At 37.4% G+C, this 22,363-nt stretch overlaps 1 protein-coding gene across 1 annotated transcript in view; it reads left to right on the top strand.

Annotated features, from left to right (window-relative positions):
• Nucleotides 1-5,785: 5,785 nt before the first annotated feature.
• The window catches only part of LOC132557272 (cadherin-23-like), an 83,340-nt gene continuing 66,762 nt past the window's right edge, over nucleotides 5,786-22,363 (top strand). The window contains exons 1-4 of the mRNA XM_060221761.1: nucleotides 5,786-6,429; nucleotides 6,533-6,828; nucleotides 7,152-7,307; nucleotides 16,118-16,195. Of these exons, the coding sequence (XP_060077744.1) occupies nucleotides 5,786-6,429; nucleotides 6,533-6,828; nucleotides 7,152-7,307; nucleotides 16,118-16,195 (1,174 nt within the window). The remainder of the gene's footprint in view (nucleotides 6,430-6,532; nucleotides 6,829-7,151; nucleotides 7,308-16,117; nucleotides 16,196-22,363) is intronic.

Here is a 22,363-nt window from a genome sequence, read left to right on the forward strand (position 1 = left end):
TTTGAGATGGTATAAGTTTTTTTATGTATGAAAATGTTATAAACCATAAACAGAAAGTCTTGATGATTCCTAATTGTATCACCTAGGCAACATTTTTAACTGTTTTAAGTCATAAAGCTTGCTCCCTTCATTAATTGACTGAGGGTTTGGTTCCGTAATGCATTCTAAATATGTACGGGAGCATCTTTAGGACATGATGGATTTTCTTTGTGTACACCAGTTTCCCCCTCATTACCCTCCGTTACCAACATAATGTATCTATAGTGATAATAAACTAAAGAAGGTAAAGCCAACATCAGTTTAGAGTCAGGTCGTTGATAAGTCAGGCACTGTACATTGGGTGTATATACCAAAAGGTATGCAGTGCGATGAAATAAAATATCAAAATTAATCGAGGTAAGTTCCAATCACAGCACACACCATTTCTCACCAGTGAGTGGGTTATTTATTAGCCAACTAGTTAAATGATAATTATTGTGAAATAGATCATGTTTATAGCTTGTACTTATAAAATCGTTAACTGTACAACACAAAATCAACCTCCTGAACAGAAGAGGTGACTGTGTGTTTGAGGCTGTAGGATTGAGTTTTCATTAGATCATCTGACCCAAAGGGTTAGGATGACCTATAGCCATCATGTTTCTTCCATCATCATGCCCCATCCACAGTCCACTGTGCATAAACTTTCCATTCAAATGACTCTCAATAACCAAAAGGCCCATAGTGCTGATTTTGGGCCTGTAGCATGCTGGGATACACAGTTTGTAAAAATGAATGACCTTGACCAACTGTCAAGGTCACAGGGGTCAAATGTGTTAAAATATTTACACAATGTCTCTCAATTACTAAATATTTTAACACATTTGACCCCTGCACTGGGTGGTGATATTGGGCTTGAACTCTGCTGGTATGAAGTTTGATCAAATGAATCACCTTGACCCATTTTCAAGGTCACGAGGTACAAATGTGCAAATGTCATTTAATGAATTGTCCTCAATAACCAAAAGGCCCAAAGTACTGATAACCGGCACAGAGCATGCTGAAATGAATGAAGGGTTACCAATTTTGTTAATTTGATTGACCTTTTATCTTTCTAAAGGTCACAAGGGTCAAATTTCGTTCAAATTTTCAAGTAACTTCTTCTCAATAACAAAAAGGTTCAGGCAGTTGATATTGGTTCTTAAATATAAATGGATGAAGGGCTACCAATTTATTTAACTAATTGACCTTGACCTATATTCAAGATCTCTTGGGTTAAGTGAGTTGAAATCTTAAAAATTTCTTTTGCAAAAGCAATATGTTCAATGTAATAGCATTTGTGTAGTAGCATGTATAAAGAATTTGATTTCTAGTTTGCAGAAAATGTTTTATGTACCAACAATGTCTTATTTGCAAGCTGTAGAGTAATGGCACAATTTATTTTAGACCTCTTTGACTTCTTCCATATATAGGTCTTTATAGTCAAATAATCATTAAGACCTGTGGGCCTCTTGTATATTTGTCCTGACAGGTGAGACAATTTTGTATTTCATAAAATGAGGATGTGAAAATGGTAGAAAACATATTGTTTTGTTTGAGTTATCCCTTCATTAGAGTTTCTGAATGTCCTAATTGTCTTGTGCAGCTGAAGCAGTGACTGGTAATAAGTCGTTATTTGCTTTCATACCTTAAAAAATGGTGGAAAATGGGGTACAGATGATACATTGCTGGAAGGGCTTGCATGCATATTTTTTTCTTGTGTTAATATCCAAACATTAATATCTTACTATATTAAATATTTTCATAAAACCACCATAAAGACCTATTGTTTCCTCATTAAAGGATAATAGATTGATGAAATAAGAATATCATTATCAACATACCTGTCAAGCTGTGTAATTTGTTATGTGTTTACCATCCCATGAACAGCAAGTCAGTATGAGGCAGGAACCCCTTGCAGTAGTTAACCATATAGAGGATTTGTGGTAAAGAGTCTTGCCCAAAGACACAAGCATGACAATACAGACTGCTCTGTTTCAAAGTTTGACATATAATTCTTCTTCTTCATCATCTCACATCTAATAGTGGCCATTTAAATCAAATGAATCAAGTATGATGAAATGGAAAAACTTTCACAACTTTTCACTTTTGTTTTTTTCCTTCCAAAATATGCCATTTATTTTGAAAATACTTGACTTTAATTTGTATAAAGAGTTATTCCCCTTTAAATTGTCTTTAATCAAAGGTATAAAGACAATCTTTTTAATAAAGAATCAATAAAACTATATACAGAACAGTCATATGAAGCATGCAGTCTGATAAGATGATAAAATTTCTCTTGGATTCAATATATAACATACATGCAAAGAAATGTTGTGGATCATACAAGACAGATGCAATATTCTCAAAACAGAGATTAGAAAGACATCAGTGGATGATGTGTTCTTTTCCCCACAAATTATTTATTTTATGAATTTATTCCATCATATCATGCAACTTTTGATATAGACAGCACAGTAAGTGCAATGAAGTAGACATTGCAAATGATATGTACACACGTAATGCACAGTATTCATAGACCAGAAATATATATGTATAGTGTGTGGATAATATATACATCAATTTTTGCATGAAATGTTTTTAGATTTTATAAGATTCATGAAAAAAGATATTTGTTTGTGTTTGGATTTGGCATGGCATGTTTATATATATGTTGTCTGTAGAGTGAAACTTGCATTTATCTACTTTACGTGCAGGTTTTATGTGACTTAAGTATATAAATTGCTTGTGCAGAACAGTTAAGATACATGTTTTCTTATTAAAGTTTTCTATACTCTTCTTTGTTTTTATATAATTTTTACATTCTTATTCTTGATATTTTAATGTATATTGAAATAATTCATTGCAATTTTTCTTTCTTTTTTTTTTCTCAAATAAAGAAACTACCTTTGGATTTCTTTTCATTTGATACAATAAGTCTTCAATGTTCCCTAGAGTATAAGCTTACCATGTCTTAAAAGTTAATTTGTTTCTTGTGTAGATATTAATGTGAATTGATGTGAATTATATAAAAAAAAACAACATAATAGCTCATGTACTGTATTAGGGAAACATTCACCTGAAGTTAGTTTTTCACTACAATAAAAATGACAATTTCATTTCAGTAATAATTACCATAACTTTAGTATGCAAATACAATACCTACATTCATCTTTGTATCTCAACAACAAAAGATTCAAATTCCACCCTCCCTACAATCCATGAACCATCACGGCAGGAGTATAGAGTGATCTCCCTTCCTCTTACCTTTATGGCTGCCGACAAGTGCGGAGGTGTCTGAGCTATGTGCTTTCTTTACTCCTTCTCTTCGTACTGCTATTATTGTCTGAGTATATTGCTTCTCCCTCAGTAGTTTGTAAACCCATCTCCAAACTGATTTTCCAAATTAAGTATTGGCATATGTTTATTTTGACCATTTTTCCGGCTGTGTTTTCCTCCACCTGTTTAAATGCGTGACCATGTGTCTCATTTTTCGGATTTTCGTGAAGTTGTAATTTGTTTTCATCCTGCTTCATCAGCTGTTTTGTACGACCGTTTCTTTTTGCAGTCTTGCTGCGTACGTTAAGCTTTGTACTCTTGTTCATAGTTTTTGTTGGTTAGAAAACTCGTTTCCTTGTTTTTCCATTGTTACGATTTTTTATTGATTCGACGATGAATAGTGCCGGATAACGTCGGGGTCAGAACATGGGTGTTCCCATTTCTACAGAGAGCGGGACCCCCATGATGCCTGTCCCCTTTGCAAGCCTTGCAGCCAGACTTCGCCGTGTGAACTTTGTTTGCACACAGAGTCTACTGCCAAGGCTCCAATGCCTGTCCGGCGAACTTCCTATTGGAAGAGGGATTCGTCCTCGTCTTCTGGTAGGGGAAGTAAGCATTCTAAGTCTTCCGCCTCCAGTTCTGAATCGGTGGGTGTTTTAGGCGTTCCTGCCGGGGTTGCTCTCGTCCTGTCGAGCTCCGCCCTCGAACAGGTGGTGGTCCCCCCTGTCATGGCACGCCCTGGAGTAGGGAAGGAGACAGCCTGTTCCTGACTCGGCACAAACGAGGGTCAAATTGGCCTGGAAGCTCTCGTTTGTCAGCGGTGTTACCGTCAGGTAGGGACTTCCGACCGCTGGTCACTGATTCATTCAGTGATCACGGAGCACCAGGTATTGTTGTTGGTGGTGGCTGCCTTGACTTCGAACCTGTAGTTTCAAGTACAGGTTGCGGGGCCACAGATTACTTGTAAGGTTTGTCAGTGCGGGGCCTGTCTTCCCGCCCTCACAGGTTGGGTTTACAGGTCAGGCGTCCAGTTTCCGGTCATCTTTTCCCTCAGGCTCTGGGTATATGGGTGCCTGAGGGCATACAATCCTGGGCCGCCCAGGCCAGCCTGCAGATGGTTCTGGGTACCAACAGCATACCAGCAGTTACAAGCCTAGCCTGTACATGTCTGGGTGTCCACCTGGTGGGAGTGGTGGTCCATCCGTGTCTTTTGGATAGGGTGGCCAGCTCCAGACTCAGACGGGCCATGTGGGTCAGTTCTGGGGTCACTCCCAGTCCGCAGGACCATTCTTATTCCCTCAGGGGTTTGGGATTAACACTATGGGTTTTCCCTTGTGGAATCCCTGGGAGTTAGTCTCTCCCTCTAGGAGACAGTTAAGCAGTTCTGCTATTTCGGGGGCCTTGTCGGCATGTATCAAGAAGGTTTGCCGGACCTTTAGGACTTATGCCTCCCGTGCGGACCTGATGGTCTCTAAGCCCCAATGGTCAGCTTTGGGTCTTGGACCCAAGTCTACAGCCACGCTGTACGGAATAGCCTCACCCTCTGGTGGCCCCTTTTCCTCCCACAGAGACTTCGGTCTCTATCAAGGAGGAGATGGATTTTGATGGCGCTGGCATGGCAGAGGTAGACGATGTTATTCATTTTTCTCCTTGGAGCTTGGATATTGACCCATCTGAGTCGTCCAATGACGACCCTACTGGTGAGGAGGATTCCCAGGGGGAAGATGGCCCCGAGGCTGCTGAAGCTGAGGCTCAGCATGCTCTGTCCAGATGCGGGCCCTCTGGGCTGATGTCTCCTGTATTCTTGGGGCAGAAGTTTGCCCACCACATTCGGCATCATCGATTCCCGAGTCCACCACCCTTTTAGGTTCTCTGTTGGCCCCTCGGGCATCCGGTAGGTCAGATCAGTCTTTGCTAGAAGGCACTATTGGGTCTTCAGCTCTGGCCTCTGCCTGGGCTCGGGTTATGGAGAAGAATTCTTCCTCTACCCATGGTCCTGGGTTTGCTGGACTGCAACCCAGCATTCGTGATCTGTCGAAGGCTTCTGCCAACAACTATGCCATGCATGACAGGCAACTAGCCTCTCAACCAGCTAAGCTGGAATCGAAAGAGCTAGTGGCCTGGCTCGGCAAATCGGTGGATCAGGTGATGTTCGGTGCTAAGGAACACAACAAGATGGAGAGAATTTTGTGTCTCTCCATCCAGATTCTGTCGTATATAGACTACCTGACAGTTTGTCTTTATAGGTTATCCCACTTGCCTGAGGGTCGGTTATCCGAGGCAGAACAGGCTGACATACAGGACAGGATCACCTTTGCCCTGAACATGGCTTTGAAGTCTGTTTGCTCTCCATTGTTGTGTGGGCCAGGTGGTTTTCAGTATTGAAAAACCGCCCAGTTGAGGAACCCCACCTTTCGCGGTTATTGACTGCCTCCTTCTCAGACTACTCTGTTCAGGGGATCAAGTGCTTCCTTCTGTACAGAAGGACATGAAGGAGGACTCTGTTGCCTCAGTACTTCTTGTGAAGAGGTTCCAGACTGAAGGCCAGTGCCTCACAGGGGTCAGCGCCTCCATCTCAAGCTCTTGTCCCTGTCCCACAGGATTAGGCTCTAGGTGGGCAGAAGATCCGGCGCTTCCTGTTTTGGGGGGGGGGGATGCGGAAAAGGCTCAGGCGTGCCAGGAGGAAGTAGTGACCATGCTGGCCAAGGGCACAGTAGAGGAGGTTCCTATGTCAGAATGCACTCCCGGCTTCTACTCCAGAATGTTTCTGGTTCGGCAGAAGTCCGGTGCGTGGGGTCCGATCATAGATCTCAGTGCCTTCAACAGGCACGTAGATTCTCTTCACTTCAAGATGGAAACCCCTCAGGTTATTATGGCCTTTGTGGGTGATGGAATTTGGGCAACTTCAGTAGATCTGAAGTATGCCTTCTTCCATATCCCCATCAAGAAGTCGGCACGGAAGTTCCTCCGTTTCACGTGCAATGGCTGGGTCTTCAAATTCGGGGCCATGCCCTTCGCTCCTTTGGTGTTCACCAAGTTGCTGCATGTGGTTGTGGGATTCCTTCACTCACACGGAATAGACGCCCACATCTATTTCAATGACTCCCTCATGCTTCATTTGGTGAGGGAATCGCTAGTGAAGGACACCTGTCTGGTCCTGAAAGTCTTGCTCAGAGTCGGCTTCATTCCTTCCAGAGATTCTTCAGTTTTCTGGGGTATCTCAACTCCCTGACAGATGTGGTCCCCCTAGGGAAGCTTCACATCAGACCACTGCAGATGTTCCTCCTGTCCAACTGGGTTCCGTCATCCAGGAAGTGGGAGGCCTGGATTCCTCTTACCCAGTTTGTCAGGGAGTTCGCTTGCTAATGGACCATTCAGGAGAACGTTCTCTGCGGAGTGCCTCTGACCAAGTCTGTCCCCTCTATGAACATGGTCACGGATGCGTCCATGACAGGATGGGGGAGCTTACCTCAACGACCAATGACGCATGGGGGAGTGGTCTGGCGAACAGCTCTCGGAGCACATCAATGTGTTTGAGATGAGGGCTGTTCTTGTGTCTCTGCAGTTCTTTTGGGGTATCTGGAGAGACGGGGGCATCCGCATCCTTCTTCTCTGCCAGGAGATGCAGTTGACCATCGCAGTCAAGCATCATCCTGGAAGGCAGAATGGCAGCTGCGTCCCTTGATTTTCAAGGGGATTTGTCAGGTGTCAGTATAGACTTGTTTGCCACTTCCCTGAACAACCAGCTGCCAACCTTCATCTCTCCGGTCCTAGATCCGAAGGCTTGAGCTGTGGATGCCCTTTCTCTGGACTAGGATGGGATGTATGCATATACATTCCCTCCCTTCAATCAGGTGGCCAGGGTGCTACAGAAGTTGCAGGAGCATCACAGCTCCTTACTTTTGATAACCCCTCTGTGACCGAGGCAAACTTGGTTTCCGGAGCTCTTGTCGTATCTGGCGGAGCCCCTGGCTATCCCCACAAGACTGAATCTCCTTCCCCAGCCGCAGGCAAGAACTACACACTCTTGACCAGAGATCCTCCACCTTCACCCGTGGAGGCTATCTCTGGAAGCCTTGCCAAGGCAGGCTTTTCTTGAGAGGTGTCGGGTCGCATCGCACGATCAATCAAGGCTTCCTGTTCTGCCGTCTACCAGTCACATTGGAAGATCTTCTGTGATTGGTGTGTCGGCAGGGAGGTTTATCCGTTCAAAGACTCTGTGCAGTTGATTGTGGATTTCCTACTCTCCCTGTTTAGGGACTGCAATCTGGCACCTGGCACTATTGCTGGCTATTGTACAGCTATTGCCAGTGTCTTTGCGTTTTATGGAAGGAAAGAGATAGGTTCGTCCTCGCTTGCTGCCCTAATCAGAAGCTTCGCTCTAGATAGACCCAGAGTGTAGCAGCTGGCACCACAGTGGAATCTGGCCCTGTTGCTAGATTCCCTGACTAGGGCTCCTCATGAGCCTCTGAAGTCTGCCTCGTTAAAGTTTGTAACTTTCAAGGCAGTCTTCCTTTGGCTTTGGCCTCTGGAGGTAGGATCCCATCTGTTTCTTCCCATCAAACAGGGGACATCAAGATATCTCCTCCCACTCGGTTTCCAGGTGGGTTTGCCAGGTGATTAAGTATGCTTATGAGCATTCTGATGATAAGACTCTGGCAGGTGTGAAAGTGCGGGTTCATGAGGTTAGGGCCCTTGCTGCATCTTGGGCCCTTCTCAATGGGTCCTCCTTTCAGGAGGCCATGTCGGCAGCATTCTGGCGGGGCAGGGATACCTTCACAGATTTTTATCTATGATCCCCAGCTTCCCACTCAGAAGGCCTGTATTCATTGGGACCTCTGTTTGTGGCACACTCCTCGTTTGCCCGGGGCATGTCTTTCAGTACGGCGACATGTGTGTACACCTGCTCTTACACGAGAAGGTCCCTTCCTTCTCTTTGGCACTCTGTTCTCCCTCCCTACTACTTTGGCTGTGCTGAAGGGGCTGCCTGGCTTCTAGTCACCACTACGGTAAGACGAATTTGCATACTAAAATTATGGGAATTGTTACTGAAATGAAATTGAGGTTTTTTCATGTAAAACCAATTTTCATGATGTAATACTTACCATAACTTTATGGAGTCCCACCCTATCCTCCCCTCTTCCTTATCTGCCTGGCTGCCCCTCTGTGGGGTGCTCATGGATTGTAGGGAGGATGGGATTATTTGAATCTTTTGTTGTTAGGATACAAAGATGGGTGTAGGTACTTGCATAAAGTCTGTTCTATCACCATTTGATTAAAAACAAAATGGACAAAGTTAATGATGACATACTCCTATGTTTTCATTATGTTTTATGTTACATAAAGAACTATTCCAGATTATGACTCTATATATATTGCATGATTTGTTTGTATGCACATTTACATATAGTGATGAATGAATTGCTTATCAAATACAGGTTATGGGCAAGGTAAGCAGTGCGATTCCCTAGCAACCTTTAGTGACCATTAGTCTATAGAAACACCAGCCACCAAGTTCTCTTACAGCAGAATTTGTTTAAGCTTTTACAGTAGAAATATCAGGTTTGTCCTTCTGACAAACATGGTGTACCTGATATTTGTATAGTAGGACACAAAGAATATAAGGGTTATGTCAGACTGAATCAAAAGTTTTGTTTTTTTTTCAAAAGGAAATTTTGTTTTCTAATTATTTTTGCCTAAATAATTTCTCGTTTTTAGGTTACCTGAGACAAAGTCTTGGGGTGTCCAATTCCAATCCTATTTTGTCCGGTGTCATGCATCGTAAACTTTTAAAATAACTGATTTCAGTGAAATTTTACAAAAACTTTTCTTGGCTTAAGGTGCTTCAAATTTGTAAATTATGTATTCCTTGACCCCCAGGGGCTTGAGGGATGGGACCAAAAAGGATAAAATTTATTGAAACTTTGAAAATTTTCCAATCCCAGGTAGGGTGGAATCAAATATTCTTCATGAATGGAAAGGCCTTTAGATGCTTAACCAAAATTGTAAATTTTATGACCCCAGGGTCTCACATTTTCACCCTGGGGAAGGGGTAAAGTTTACTACAATTTATAAAGAAAAATAACATTTTTAAAAATAGTTTACTTTCTCTTGGAAATAGCTCAGACATGGTTAGAATTATAAGTTTCAGATGGCAGTTTGATGAAATACTTATATTTACCTTTTCTGACCCACCTTGGGCTGTTGGGCGGGGTCAAAAATGGGTCAAATTGATTGAAATTTCAAAAATCTTCTCAATACCCAGATAATGGAAAACCAAATATTATTCCTGGATGGAAGTTGCCTTTTGGTGCTTTACTAAAATTGTAAGTTTCATGATCCTAGTGTCTATTATTTCCCCTTTGGAAGGGGGTAAAATTTACTATAGTTTATATTGGAAAATTACATTTTTGAGCATAATTTGTTTATTTTCTTTTAGAAATAGTTCAAACTGGGTTAGAATTATTAGTATAAGCTGACAGATTGATAAGATGCACATACTGACCATGGCTGACCCCCAGGGACCGATAGGCAGGACCAAAAATCGGTTGAATTGACTGAAACTTCAAAGATGTTCTACTGTTCCTCGATGGAAGATTTTATATAGGAAAATTCAATTTTTGAGAGTAATTTCTTTTAATTCAAACTTAGTAAGAAGCCGTTGCATCGAACAGCAGTTATTGTTAGGTGCAATTTACATTTTCATTATATGTACAACATAGTTAAAGTTATCTTACTTTTTTGATAAAATCATTTCAATGACATGTTACAAGAAGCATTGTGACTCAGGTGACTGATAATGTCCCAGTGCCTCTTGTTCTTAAAAACACTTGTTCTCTGCCTAATATTCAGCCGATTCTTCAGTTTTATGTAGGTTGGAAATCGTTGTTTAATTGGATAAAAACATTCCCTATCGTCAATATTTTTTCAGAGCAAAATATGAAACATTTCGAAGAATAAAAGAATGGAGAAGGGAAGGGGAAATTACAAATTGGATTAGTGCAAAGTCAGTTTAAGGCCCATTTGGGCTTCCAGCTGGTTTACATTGTTTTTAATTTAATTTACATATTTGATGTTCGAAATCTCAATTTTTTGCACCAACAGCTAATCCTGTTGTAATCTCGTATAAAAGATGTTATGCTACCGACACATTGAAGATGTGGCCAGATTATATGCTCATATTAGGCTTTTAAAGTACAAACTATAGTGGTGCTGAAATTCACCAATCACAAGAGATGCAGGCTTTCTAAAGAAGCCACGAAAAAATATCTAAGGCATTTTGTTGGTTGTAATGAGTTTTTGCTAGATTTTTACTTTAGATTAAAAGATGATGGCGAGTTACCCGATTTGACTTTTGCATAGAAATTGTTAAGCTAGTTTTCATTGAATTTTGTGTCATAAATATTTTTTAACATAAAAATTGCAGTCAAACTCATTGATACAGTGATTCAGAGAAATGAAACAAAATGAGATTCTCTATAGTCCTGATTCTAATATTCCTGAGGTGTTTCCTAATCAGAGGGTTTCTACGTGGAAAGAAAAATAGTAATTCAAAACAATTCACATTGTTACTTTTTCTGTCATTTTGATTAAGCATACCATGGGGACATTTGAAATGGTTAAAAAATATTCATGCTGAGTTATATAGAATTCTGCTTGAGGGAGAATAAGGATGCCTTGAATCTTAAACTTAAGAATGCTTGTAGTTTTAGAAATTGAACAGAGTTTCTAATCATTCAATCATCAGGAAGGATCACTTAATAATATAAAGGGAGATAACTTTAGGAAAGTGTCAACATAATTTACAATAATAGTGTTGTTTGTCAGAAAAACAGAGTATAGATTGAGAAAAGCTCTAGTTTTGTTGCCGAAGTATTTGTGAAGCTAGCATTTTGCAGTCTTAGGTATAGCTATATTTGACAGATGCTGTGGTTGTAGGGAGATGACTTAATCAATTCATTGAAAGATTTATGTAAAAAGGTAATTATGTCGGTATTAGTATATATATAAAGAACTTGATCAAAAATAAAAGTAAAAGAATGATTTTTCAGGGGTCTTTATTTGCTGCTAGCAAACTTTTCATCGACACTAAGCTCCCTCTTGTTTCTTGTTCCTGAGTGAATGTTCACTTGGAGTAATTCTGTTTCCTGTATGATGGCTATGTGACATAAAAAAGGAAAGGAAAAAAAAACAAGATTCTGCTCTTAAAAGACAGTGATTTTATTACCAAGGTGACTGGTTGTTTTATCTAAGACAAGCTTTGAAAGTTCCCACATGTTAATTTGAATGATGGCTTATAATTGGGCAAATGGTTTCTACCAATCAAGCTGGTCTCTATTTTTGAAATTAATGGGTATTTGTATCAAATTTTCAATTTCTAGCATGCCAATAAAATGAAATTCCTCTATGCACCAATGGCATATCAACATTTATTTCTAGTTAAGTGACATAGTGACAATATTTTTGAAAGTGTTGCATGAAATGCAGATCCATTTGGAAGGAAGAAATTGCCCAATTTTGAAATGAAACCATCCAACTTTGAAAGAAATTGCTGGTTTAATTAAAAATTGTAGTGATGAATTGTCTTTCAATTACCTTAATGCATCTTGTACTCTACTTTCCTTTCCAGATTGAAAATATGAAGATTTAAAAATTTTCAAGGATTCTGAATCATTGATTTTCTGAGTTTCAAATTTTTTATGTTTAACAAAGAACTGATATCAGTTTCAGTCTCTAGTTGTGTATGAGTATCTTCTTACCTGACCAAAGCCATTGGATTTGTTAATCTTTACACAGAGTATTTTAAAGATAGGGTACGGTACTTGTCATCAGTTTAGCATGGGGAGAATATTAAGTGGACCAAACAAGAATGGAAACAGGTCATATTTATAAATATATCTCAACTCATCTCCTTTAAACCACCTAAAACAGCATTTAAAATGATGTGTTTTAAATCACTTAAATAGACTTCACAACAAAAGACATCAACAACAGATGTTCTTCAGCTCCATATAAGAAATATGTTTCATTTAATCGGAAAATGTGTCACTCCCTTTCATAATGATATTTTTTATGTAACTTTACTGAATGTTAGCAGCTTAATATTTACAGTTTGAAAACAACATGAGAATACTGATATGTTTACAAAAACATGAGCAAAAAAACATTACAATGTGACAATTAAAAAATGTATAACAAGCATAAGACCAGATGTTCCACAAGGGCACGCAGGTTTAGGTGATGTAAATCTTGTCTGTTAAAGTAAATGATCCTATGAGCATCCATCATCTTTGATTGCATAACACAACAGGAAATGAATACTGAAATGTAAACAAAAGTAGTGTTTACCTACATCATAAAGAAAAGTTGGGTTGTGTGTATACCATTCCCTGTATCGAATATGTAAGACACATGCTGTGATAGATATACAAAACATTGATTCGGTCTTCCCTTCTTGTAAAAATTCATCCTGGATGATTGATTTCCACTCGCATGAACCTTCAGCAATGCCAGACTGCATCTCTAAAAGAAATTTTTCTTTGTAAATAGCCTTTGTCCTAAAAATACAAGCTCATTTGGGACTTGAACAATGCATCAAGTCACAGACTTCTCTCCAGGAGTGTCGCATGAACAAATCCTGGATGTAGTTACATAGGAACATTGCCTTGTACCTTAGATAGGGAGAGATTACTGTAGGCTAAACAATGGCTTCTCTCCCCTGGCAAACAGGCATTTCAAATGATCATTGTACAGTTGGAGGTAAAAAGAGACTTGTGGTGATGTTTGCGAGACATTTATTCCACTGGATGCTGTGTGTAAGTAAATTATGTGCAAAGAAGTAGAAAAAGTTTCTTCTTGTAAAGAAAAATGATAGCATCTATTTATTTAATGATATATTTTAATGTAGAGAAGATCATGACTTTGTCCTGTGTTAATATGAGCGATAAGTATGGTAAGGAAATGTTCAGTAAAAGAGGTAAAACATTTTGATACAAATCCAATGGGACATAACTCTAAGGGGCATAACTCTGCAGTAAATCAAAGGTATTAAAATTTGTAGGAGACATAACTCTACAAATAAAGGAATAAATCAGTCACTATATTTTTTATTATGATTTAGCATTTTAGCTGATAGTGTTCATATTCAAAGTTTAACAAAAGTGACAACAGTCTAGATTCATTGTAACCTTTTGAAAACTGCTAAAAATAAGATAACTTCTACAAAATGATATTGTGAACCCCAGGGGACATAAGTCCACAGTTACCCAGCATAAATTGTTTGTATGAAAGATATTTTGATACAACAAAGTTAAAAGTGAAATGATTTATGAGTCTTAATAATGTTAATAATTAAATCAACATGTCATTTAAGTATTACATAAATACTAACATATCCTCATAAAATGATGTGAAAAGATGCACAGAAATAGGGAAAGAATGTGTCCAGTGACATAGATGTTGTAACAAACTACAAACACTTACATCATTAGTAAGTATGTGTTTCTTTCATCAGATTAATGTTGGCTGGCTATTGACTTCTGTTGTATAGTGTATAGTAAATCAGGGACCCCTGCTTCAGTGTCAGTATTTGTTAGAGGAAGTAGAGTAGGAAATAACAGCCGGATCAATACAAAATGAATCTTAAAGATATAGAGTGGATTAGGGAAGAACTATAAACATGAATCAAAGTGACAGATAAAGGCCAGCAGTTAGCCACACCCGCCAAATTACTCATGTAACAGGTAAAGCTTTTTGTGAACTTGACTCTCTTTACCTAAGTCCATCACATAAATGTGTTTGTAAATGGAAAACTCATTGAGCTTCATTTCTTAATTTGAATATTTTTGTATATTTATGATTGTTTTTGCTTAAGATGGATAATGCTAATCACAAGGTCTAGAAACTGACTAAGTTTTAGATTAAGGAAAGCTGATCTCCAAGACCCAACATATAGTGTTACCATAGCAACCCTACAAAAAAAAACCAAACACTTAATCTCTGATTCCTCATCAAAATCACGGGGCACAGGCTTCCTGTAAAATAATCAGTAGATGTGGGAGACTTTTTTGGCTTAAATTTGTAATTAAGTTTATACCTAACATTCATGTGTCCACGAGTTTACATGTCCACAAATTTGTAAGTCCATGAAATGGAAAACATGGAAATTGACCTTCTAGATTTCATGATAAAGATTTATCCATGACCTCAAATGGCAATGGAAATACATTTTTTTTAAAATAAAATTTGAAACCCTCGAAAATATATGATTGTATATAGTATTTGTTACAAGATGATGATGAATAGGATTTGTTTGTAATTTGGTACTGAACTGCAGTTGAATGTAAATACCAATACTTTTTTGGATATCAACATGTTTCATACTGAAATCAATTTTCTTCAACTGAGTTGTATGTAGAGTTGTGAGCCCTTTTATTCCTTTTTTAGAACTAATCATAGGGGACTATGATTGATTACTCACAACACTTTGTCTTCTAGGACTACAGTTTTAAAAATTATCTACAAAAAATATTGTGTAAATTTAACCTTAAAAATATTGCAGATGTGATTACAACCACAATGCAATTTCAACAAACCAGCAATTTCTGTAAATTTAAGAAAAACATGTAGAGTAAATCTCATTATGTTGCCATCAGTTAGATGAATTGACATTGCAAAGGTGTGTACTGAAATATGGTGGGTGGCTATAAAGAAATTCATAATAGAGAGGAAAACAAAAAGATTAAAAACTGATTGGCATATATAGAGGTTTCACTGTGTATTCTAAAAAGAAGTATCTTTGTCTGCTTCTGTGGATGACAAAATGCCTCGTTCTGTTGACAACAGAAATTATGAAACCATCATCTTCTTTTTCTTTCTTGACAAACATTGAATTTCAAGTGAATAAAATAAATGAGAGATTTGTATATCATACCTTGAATTCAGGCTGTCAACTGTGACTGGAACAGTCCCTTGAGACTGGACACTGTTGAAATTGATCACCCACATCCTGTATCCAATTTAAAACAAAGCACCAGTAGACTTAAAGCATGAAGAGTAATACAATGCAATGTTACCACCATAGGATTCGTAATTGCTGAAAAATTTCTGTTCTGCTTTTTCCCTTTTTTCCCTTGAGTTGTGTTAATTTTTTTCTTATTTCAGCTGTAAACTTACTGCTCAGTCTCCACAAAGCTAAATTGACTATCATAGACTCCTAAAGCCTGCTGTTTTCTCTAACAAACCTTTTATGTGTCTACAGTTTTATATACACTGAGAATATGGTTTCAAATTCAAAATAATGATTGAGCTCTTTGCATGTTGAAAAACACCATTCTATTGTCTTTTCAAGTCTTATTTCTCCCCAGAGATTTATTTCAATACCACCTCTGTATAAATTTCTGCTTTTCATCAGGTTATATAACTTAATTCTTTGTTTTTAAGTTTTCATATTCACATCATCCAAAAGCAACAGATGTAATGGCCATGCCATAAGTGAAATTGACATAAAACTTCATGTTAGAGAAATTTTAAGTTTGAATATTGAAGTATGTTTTCAATACTATTTTCACATCTATAGATGAATCTGTAATTATTTTGATGAGATCATATAAGGGTTGATGAGAAGAACATAACTATCTTTTATCAACATGGCCATTCTTCCTTCACTTGTTTCAAATCACAAATTCGATGATGTGTATGTTTTTTACCAAATCCCATTGAATTTTGATGTTGCATATATGTTTGTCTGTTTTTGTATTTTTTGTTTTTTTTGTTTTTTTCTTTTTTAATTTCTAATGCTTTTTTGTGTTTCTTTCTTCAGGAAATGCCAATAATCCTCCAAGGTTGTTAAATTTTTCACAGTCTCGAGTGATCGTTCGTGGGGAAGACACAGCTTTAAGTGAGTATATCTACATCAGATGTAATTTCACTTTTGCAAATTTTATTTTAAGAAAAGCTAGGATATTAAAAAGCAATTTCTTTTGACATCAGATTGACTAATTTGGTCTTACTTTTAGCTCCTGTACCTGGTCTGAAGGAATGATGAGCTTATTCCATAGTTTGGTGTTCAAACAATGGGATTGGGCATTCATCAACCTTTCGAAAAAAAATGCTACTTGTCATGATTAGGTTTTGATGGAATTTGGTCAGAAGCATCCTTGGGGTAACAGGAACAAAGATTGCGTAAATATTGGTTCTTGGCCCCAGGAGCCTTAAAAGTAGAGCCCAAGATGGGGGAATTTTTCAGTTTCTTAAAAATCCTACTCTTCCTGCAGGATTGGATTGCCAAAATTTGGTCTCAAGTATTCTTGGATGAAGGGAAATCAATCTTGTATAAATGATAGGCCTTGGGGCCCTGGGGTGAGTGGCTCTGGGCCCAGTAGGGGAAGTAAATTATTTCAAATCCTTACAATCTATTACAAGATACCTTTGAAACCTAAAAGAACATGTCCAATAAAATCTTATTTTGATTAATTGTTTGGCTCTACTGTATCCGTATCAAAGGGTGTTTTATAATTCACTTGCCTTTTGTACAATTTTTGGCAAGTGAAAATAATCTCAAGTAATTTAGATACAACAGTGATAAAACATCCTAATTGTTGTAGTTCTGTACTGTTAACATATCTCGCACAACATATGTTCAATTGGAGCTGTAAGCATCACTTGCTGCAAGTTTCCCATGGTATCTTGAAAACTGGTCATTTATATAGAAACTTATGATAAGTGTTTTGGCCAGGTTGCAATTATACCAAAAATAACTTTCAGGGAAATAAATGATAGTTAAACAGTAATCTAAATGTGGTGTGCAGAAGCCATGTCACTGCACACAATCCATTCTTTGTTGGCATGGCTGTAGCCCACCAGTTTAACAGAGATTGTTGAGAGGTTGGAAGGTGCTTCAGCCACAGACTGTTTCTTTCCTGAAAATACTTTGACTATAATTTGTCCTCGTTGTATGGTACCTGCTATAAACAGAATTTAATTGTGGAGTTGTTTTGTCTTTTCAGTCGATTGTTCATGCAGACATTTACAGTGCTGATCTTTGACCTTTCCTTTTCGCCAATAAAGTTAATTTAAAGACCATAACACTTTGTCCAAGACAATAGAAAAAAAGGAATAAAAAATCTTATATAGAAAAGTTGTAAAATTTTCCTCCTCATTGTGCATTTTTAACTGTTTGGTTTTGCTTCTGTGGAAATTGGTTTTAAAACCAGACATCATATACATGTCAGGTTGTTATTTATAGTGTGTTGTTTCTATAGTCCAGTAAGCCTTTATATCAGAAACAAACGGGTTTTCATCCACTACCTATTAGAGGCCTTTTCACCTACTGCAAAATCAGTTTTAAAAACTAGCATTGTTCTTCTATAGTCATGTTGGTTTAGCTCAGTAAAAGCTCTGAAGCTTACTTACACTGCAAAAGGGGTTAAATCCATACAAATGTGAGATGTCCAGTGTTGGTATTGATCATCTTGGCTGCCTCGAACAGATAGAATAACCTGGTTAATTTGGTCGAAACCAGAAATCATTTCTGCTATTCTTGCCGTTGACAAAAGGGTTATTTTCACTTGGAATATGTCTGACTGCATGCCCTTACCATAACAAGGTGATAGTAAATCACATAGTTTTAGAAGGGTGGGAGTAGGGGTGGAGTAGAGGATTGGGGAGCTACAGTCTTTATAAATTCTGTTCAGTATCAATGGGCTTTACACATTCTCATTCTCCAAAATTCACCCTATGTATGTGTCTGACTGCTGACCATTACTATAACATTCGGAAACCCATAACTTCAATTTTATGGTTGATAAAACCTGGAGACTGACGCCAGCCAGAAATGACCCATCCAGTATCAGCAACAACCAACATAGGAATTAACATTGCTAGAACTGCTGTGTGATTTTCATGAATGGTAACAGCTTTTTTTTGCTTTATTTTCCTCATAGTCTGCTGGAATCACTATGGCTGTGTTTGATCATTGACAGTTAATGCTGTCAGATTACAGACTTCAATTTTCCTCTTTTTTCTTTTTGTTTTTTTTTGGTTTTTTTTCTACATAGTATCCAATTAGTGATTGGTTATAATAGTTGAAATCTCAGGTCAAAGTCATAATTGTCATTGACCTGTTGGGTCAAGGTCATAGTTTGTTCAAGATCCCATATAATTTGTACTGTTGTATACAGCACTCAGTTACAATATGATAAGTCAGAATGTAAGACCATACGGTTTTTGCCATATTGAAAATATATCAAGATTATGTATCCATGCAGGAACTCGTACATATGCCAGGCTGCATGTTGTATCTTTCAGTCAAGCTCTTGAGAAAAGTCAACTGACTGATTCCTGTTGATGGGTAAAGTTTTATTAATCAAATTCACATCCAAGGACACAAGGTCAAGGACAAATTTAATGGATGTCACTAAATATAGCAATGGATGAATGTTGTATGAATGAAGTATGATGCTGTATGTATATATGTGATTGCTGATAGACAGCATGTTACAGTTTATCACGGAACTTTGTTGCAATTCATTTTGTATTGGTTGCCTCCTAGCAGTGTTCAATATGTGTGTATAAGGATGGATATGTCTCATATTGCATTTGTGGTGATATGAATGTCACAGGATGTTTTTTTTCTGAGGTCGGGCATGTGGCTAATATACCGATATGGCTTACGTGTGGATGAAAAAAAAATTGGCAGAATTGGGGGTGGGGTGGGGGAAGAGTATTGTCTGGATATTGATTCGGGATCGTTATGTTTCTTGGACCAGCCATTTTGTCGAGGCGTATCAGATGCACTATTGACCTGTGCGACTTCAAACCCTGATAATTTTGGTTGCTGTAACATGTCACATTTCCAGAAAGAATAAAAAAATAGTGATTTAAACAAAGGATACCAGTATGAGATGTCAGTACCATGTCCATCATGTTTTTGGAACTGAAAAGGATTGTCTGGAATTGTCATTTGCAACTGTATGTAACCATGAAGATTGTTTCAATCCACATCATTTTGCTTCCACTGATCATTGTTATTGTATAGCAGACAAACCAAACAACACAAGTTCTGTGAGAAAGTTAATATATGCTTAGTGCCTTCTGTCTTTCTGTGTCATGTGGAATTATTTTCTCCTTTTTTAGAGACTATTTCCAGACTATGGTACTTGCTGTGGCTTTTTCTATACAGTTCTCAATAATGCAGAAATACAAAATTTGTTTGACTACCCAAAAATGATTGTTTTCTTCATGAAATGAAGTTTTTTGTTATGGCTTGTAAATTAACATTTATTGGAACTAAATTGTTTCTCTGTTCAATTTAGTCTCTTGAAATGATCCAGTTATATGTGAAACTTGACAAATTGTTTCAAGGAAATGTAGATTAACAATCATTAATTATTAAAATGTTATTTAAAGATGGTTTTTATTTCAGTAATAATTACCATAACTTTAGTATGCAAATACAGTACCTGCACCGATCATTTAGCCCAAAAAACAAAAAATTCAAAATCCCACCCTCCCTACATTCCTGTGAGCCATTACGACATAGAGTGATCTGCCTTCCTCTTTTCTTTATTGCGCTCACTGGTGGCTGATGTTCTTTCAGTCATTCAGATTGTTTAGTAATCATTCAATAATTCCACAATTATCTCCACTCCTTTAAATGGCATTTGAGAAACTTTCAAGATTTCATAATGGATAAGGGGCTGATTAGATAGGAAATGGGTTCCCTGTTCATGGGGAGGGAAGGGTATAAAACTTCTGTGTAACTTTGATTTGAGTTGTTACCAAATGGCTGCAATTCAAGGTGTCAGTGCAGAAAATAGGAACAGTTGCTATTAACAGGTGAAGTAAAAAGGAAGTCTTTCTTGTTATATGTGAAAAAATTAAAGTAAAAAGAACAGAAATTAAGAGAGAAAAAAATTGCCATTATTAAAACATCATTTCCACTTAGTTGTCTCCCTTTATTAATAAAGACACTAGTAGTGGATGATGAAAATTCTGTTGACATGTCATGATGCAGATAGGAAGCAAACAAACACATATCTCCATTTGACCAAATAAGCTCTAGCTACGTGTTCAGAATAAAAAATGTTATATGTGTTTTCTTTATGCATGGGTTTCAATCATCGTCGGAAACCAACAAGACTCAAAAAATAGAGAAGAGTCTTGTGGGTTTTAGACGATCAATTTTAATGTGTTTTGTCTTTTCCAGAATTATTCTTTTCAATCTTTCTTGAGGAATTGTCTCCTGTTGTTTGTTGATGGACCTAACTGTACCCAGATTTGACTAATAAAGAATGTTAGATGATACACTTGTTGACGATAGGTTGATGAAATAAATGAAAGTCTGTCTAAGCTTTATAACCAGGTTCAGTAAACATTGTATGGCATTTTGAATGGATTATCATCAAATTTGATGACATTTATCTCCCACAGGAGATGTGGCTTTCGAGAATCTGTTTTTACTGCTCAGTGGACCAACACTGTCAACTTTTATCAATAACTCATTTACTGAACAACTTAATCCATCACCAATACATTCTTGACTTCTGTCTGTTGTTTAGCTCAGCACCTACACATTCTGATTTCAAAACATCTTACTGTGATTTGATATAAATCTTCCAACCGCATTGTCACTGCTAAATGCAGTTTAAGTAGATTTGAAATATTTTGTTTTTATTTTCACATTAATCTTATATAGTGGAAACACATTTATCTTTATCTGAAGCTTGACTTGAGAGAAATGCTTTGGCTACAATATGAAGTGATAAATTGATGTGGTGTCCAGACTGATTGACAAGACTAACATCTGTTACTTCATAAGGTGAAGGTCATACACAAATAGTAACTAGATCATGTAATGACCTAATTTTCTCTCCACTTCACGATGAAAAAAATTTAATATTTCCATGCCATGATTAGACTCGTTTATGCCTGTTTCTTTAAACTCGCTTTGCTTTTGAATCTATTGAGATATATAAATGTGAACCATATCCAAGATGTCTGTAACCTTTATCTAATACTGTAAGATATTAAAATATTTGAATTTTATGTCTTCCCTCCATTTTGTGTGTATGTGGAGTGGGTGGCAGGTGAGAGGATAGATAGTGTAGTGTACTTCGTCAACAGATATTGTTCATATTTAGCCCATAGTATCATCTACACCTGATTAGGTTCTGATTTACATTGGAGTTCAAGGTGCGTCCCTGTCTTTAAATCATTTTCTAGTTGAAAAGTATTCTTTATATCATTGCCTCTTAGTAATTTTCAAAAACTTATTTGTTCATCTATTCCTCACCAAGAAAAAGATGTTTTCTTTGTTTTTCAATTTCACTTGATTATAAGAATTTTAGATTCTTGTCAATAAATTCAGATGAAACAATAATGTTACAACTAAAGACTTTGGAGAGTAGATATGTAAAAAAATTCAGAATAATTTAGACTTTGTTTTTAATGCAACATTTATAGAAAGGCTACTTTTGTTTGCAGGTTTAGTGACAAAAGTAGTGTGCATTGCTTACTGAACTATGTTGTTTTATAGAAAAGACTTAAAAATTACTTAGTCTAATTTTATTTGGAACAAGTGACATGAGTGCCATATTGTTGGCAACGGTATTGATGGTAGTGATCCATATTTTATTTTCTAGCACAATGTATGTGATCTACCGTAAATATAGATGTTGATTGAGTACAGATTTGATCACGGAAGCCATAGTCCATCGTTATGGTGCCAAAATGGACGTAAGTTGATTTCCCCCCAAGGAATGTGTATTTGATTAAAACTTAATAATCGCAATCCGGTCTGTTACAGTTCTGTATCTGACTTATCTAGGGCATCCGTTATTGACATTGTCCCATGTCCAGTCTGATTGAATGACCAGCTGATGACTGAGACGAAGGGTCACTATAGATACTCTTCTGTTTAAGCCTGGCTGAACATGTCAACTTGTCATGATTTGGACTCGGGATCAAATAATTTCAATTACTGTATAGTTGCTAAAGAATCTCTCAAACTCACAGTTCAAATGGAAATTCTAGAAAACTTTCATGAAATTATAAACCTAAGTTTTAT

Source organism: Ylistrum balloti, unplaced genomic scaffold (genome assembly GCF_031769215.1).
Source record: "Ylistrum balloti isolate Yb309-2 unplaced genomic scaffold, AGI_CSIRO_Ybal_v1 Utg370654, whole genome shotgun sequence".
Classification (NCBI taxonomy): Eukaryota; Metazoa; Mollusca; class Bivalvia; order Pectinida; family Pectinidae; genus Ylistrum; species Ylistrum balloti.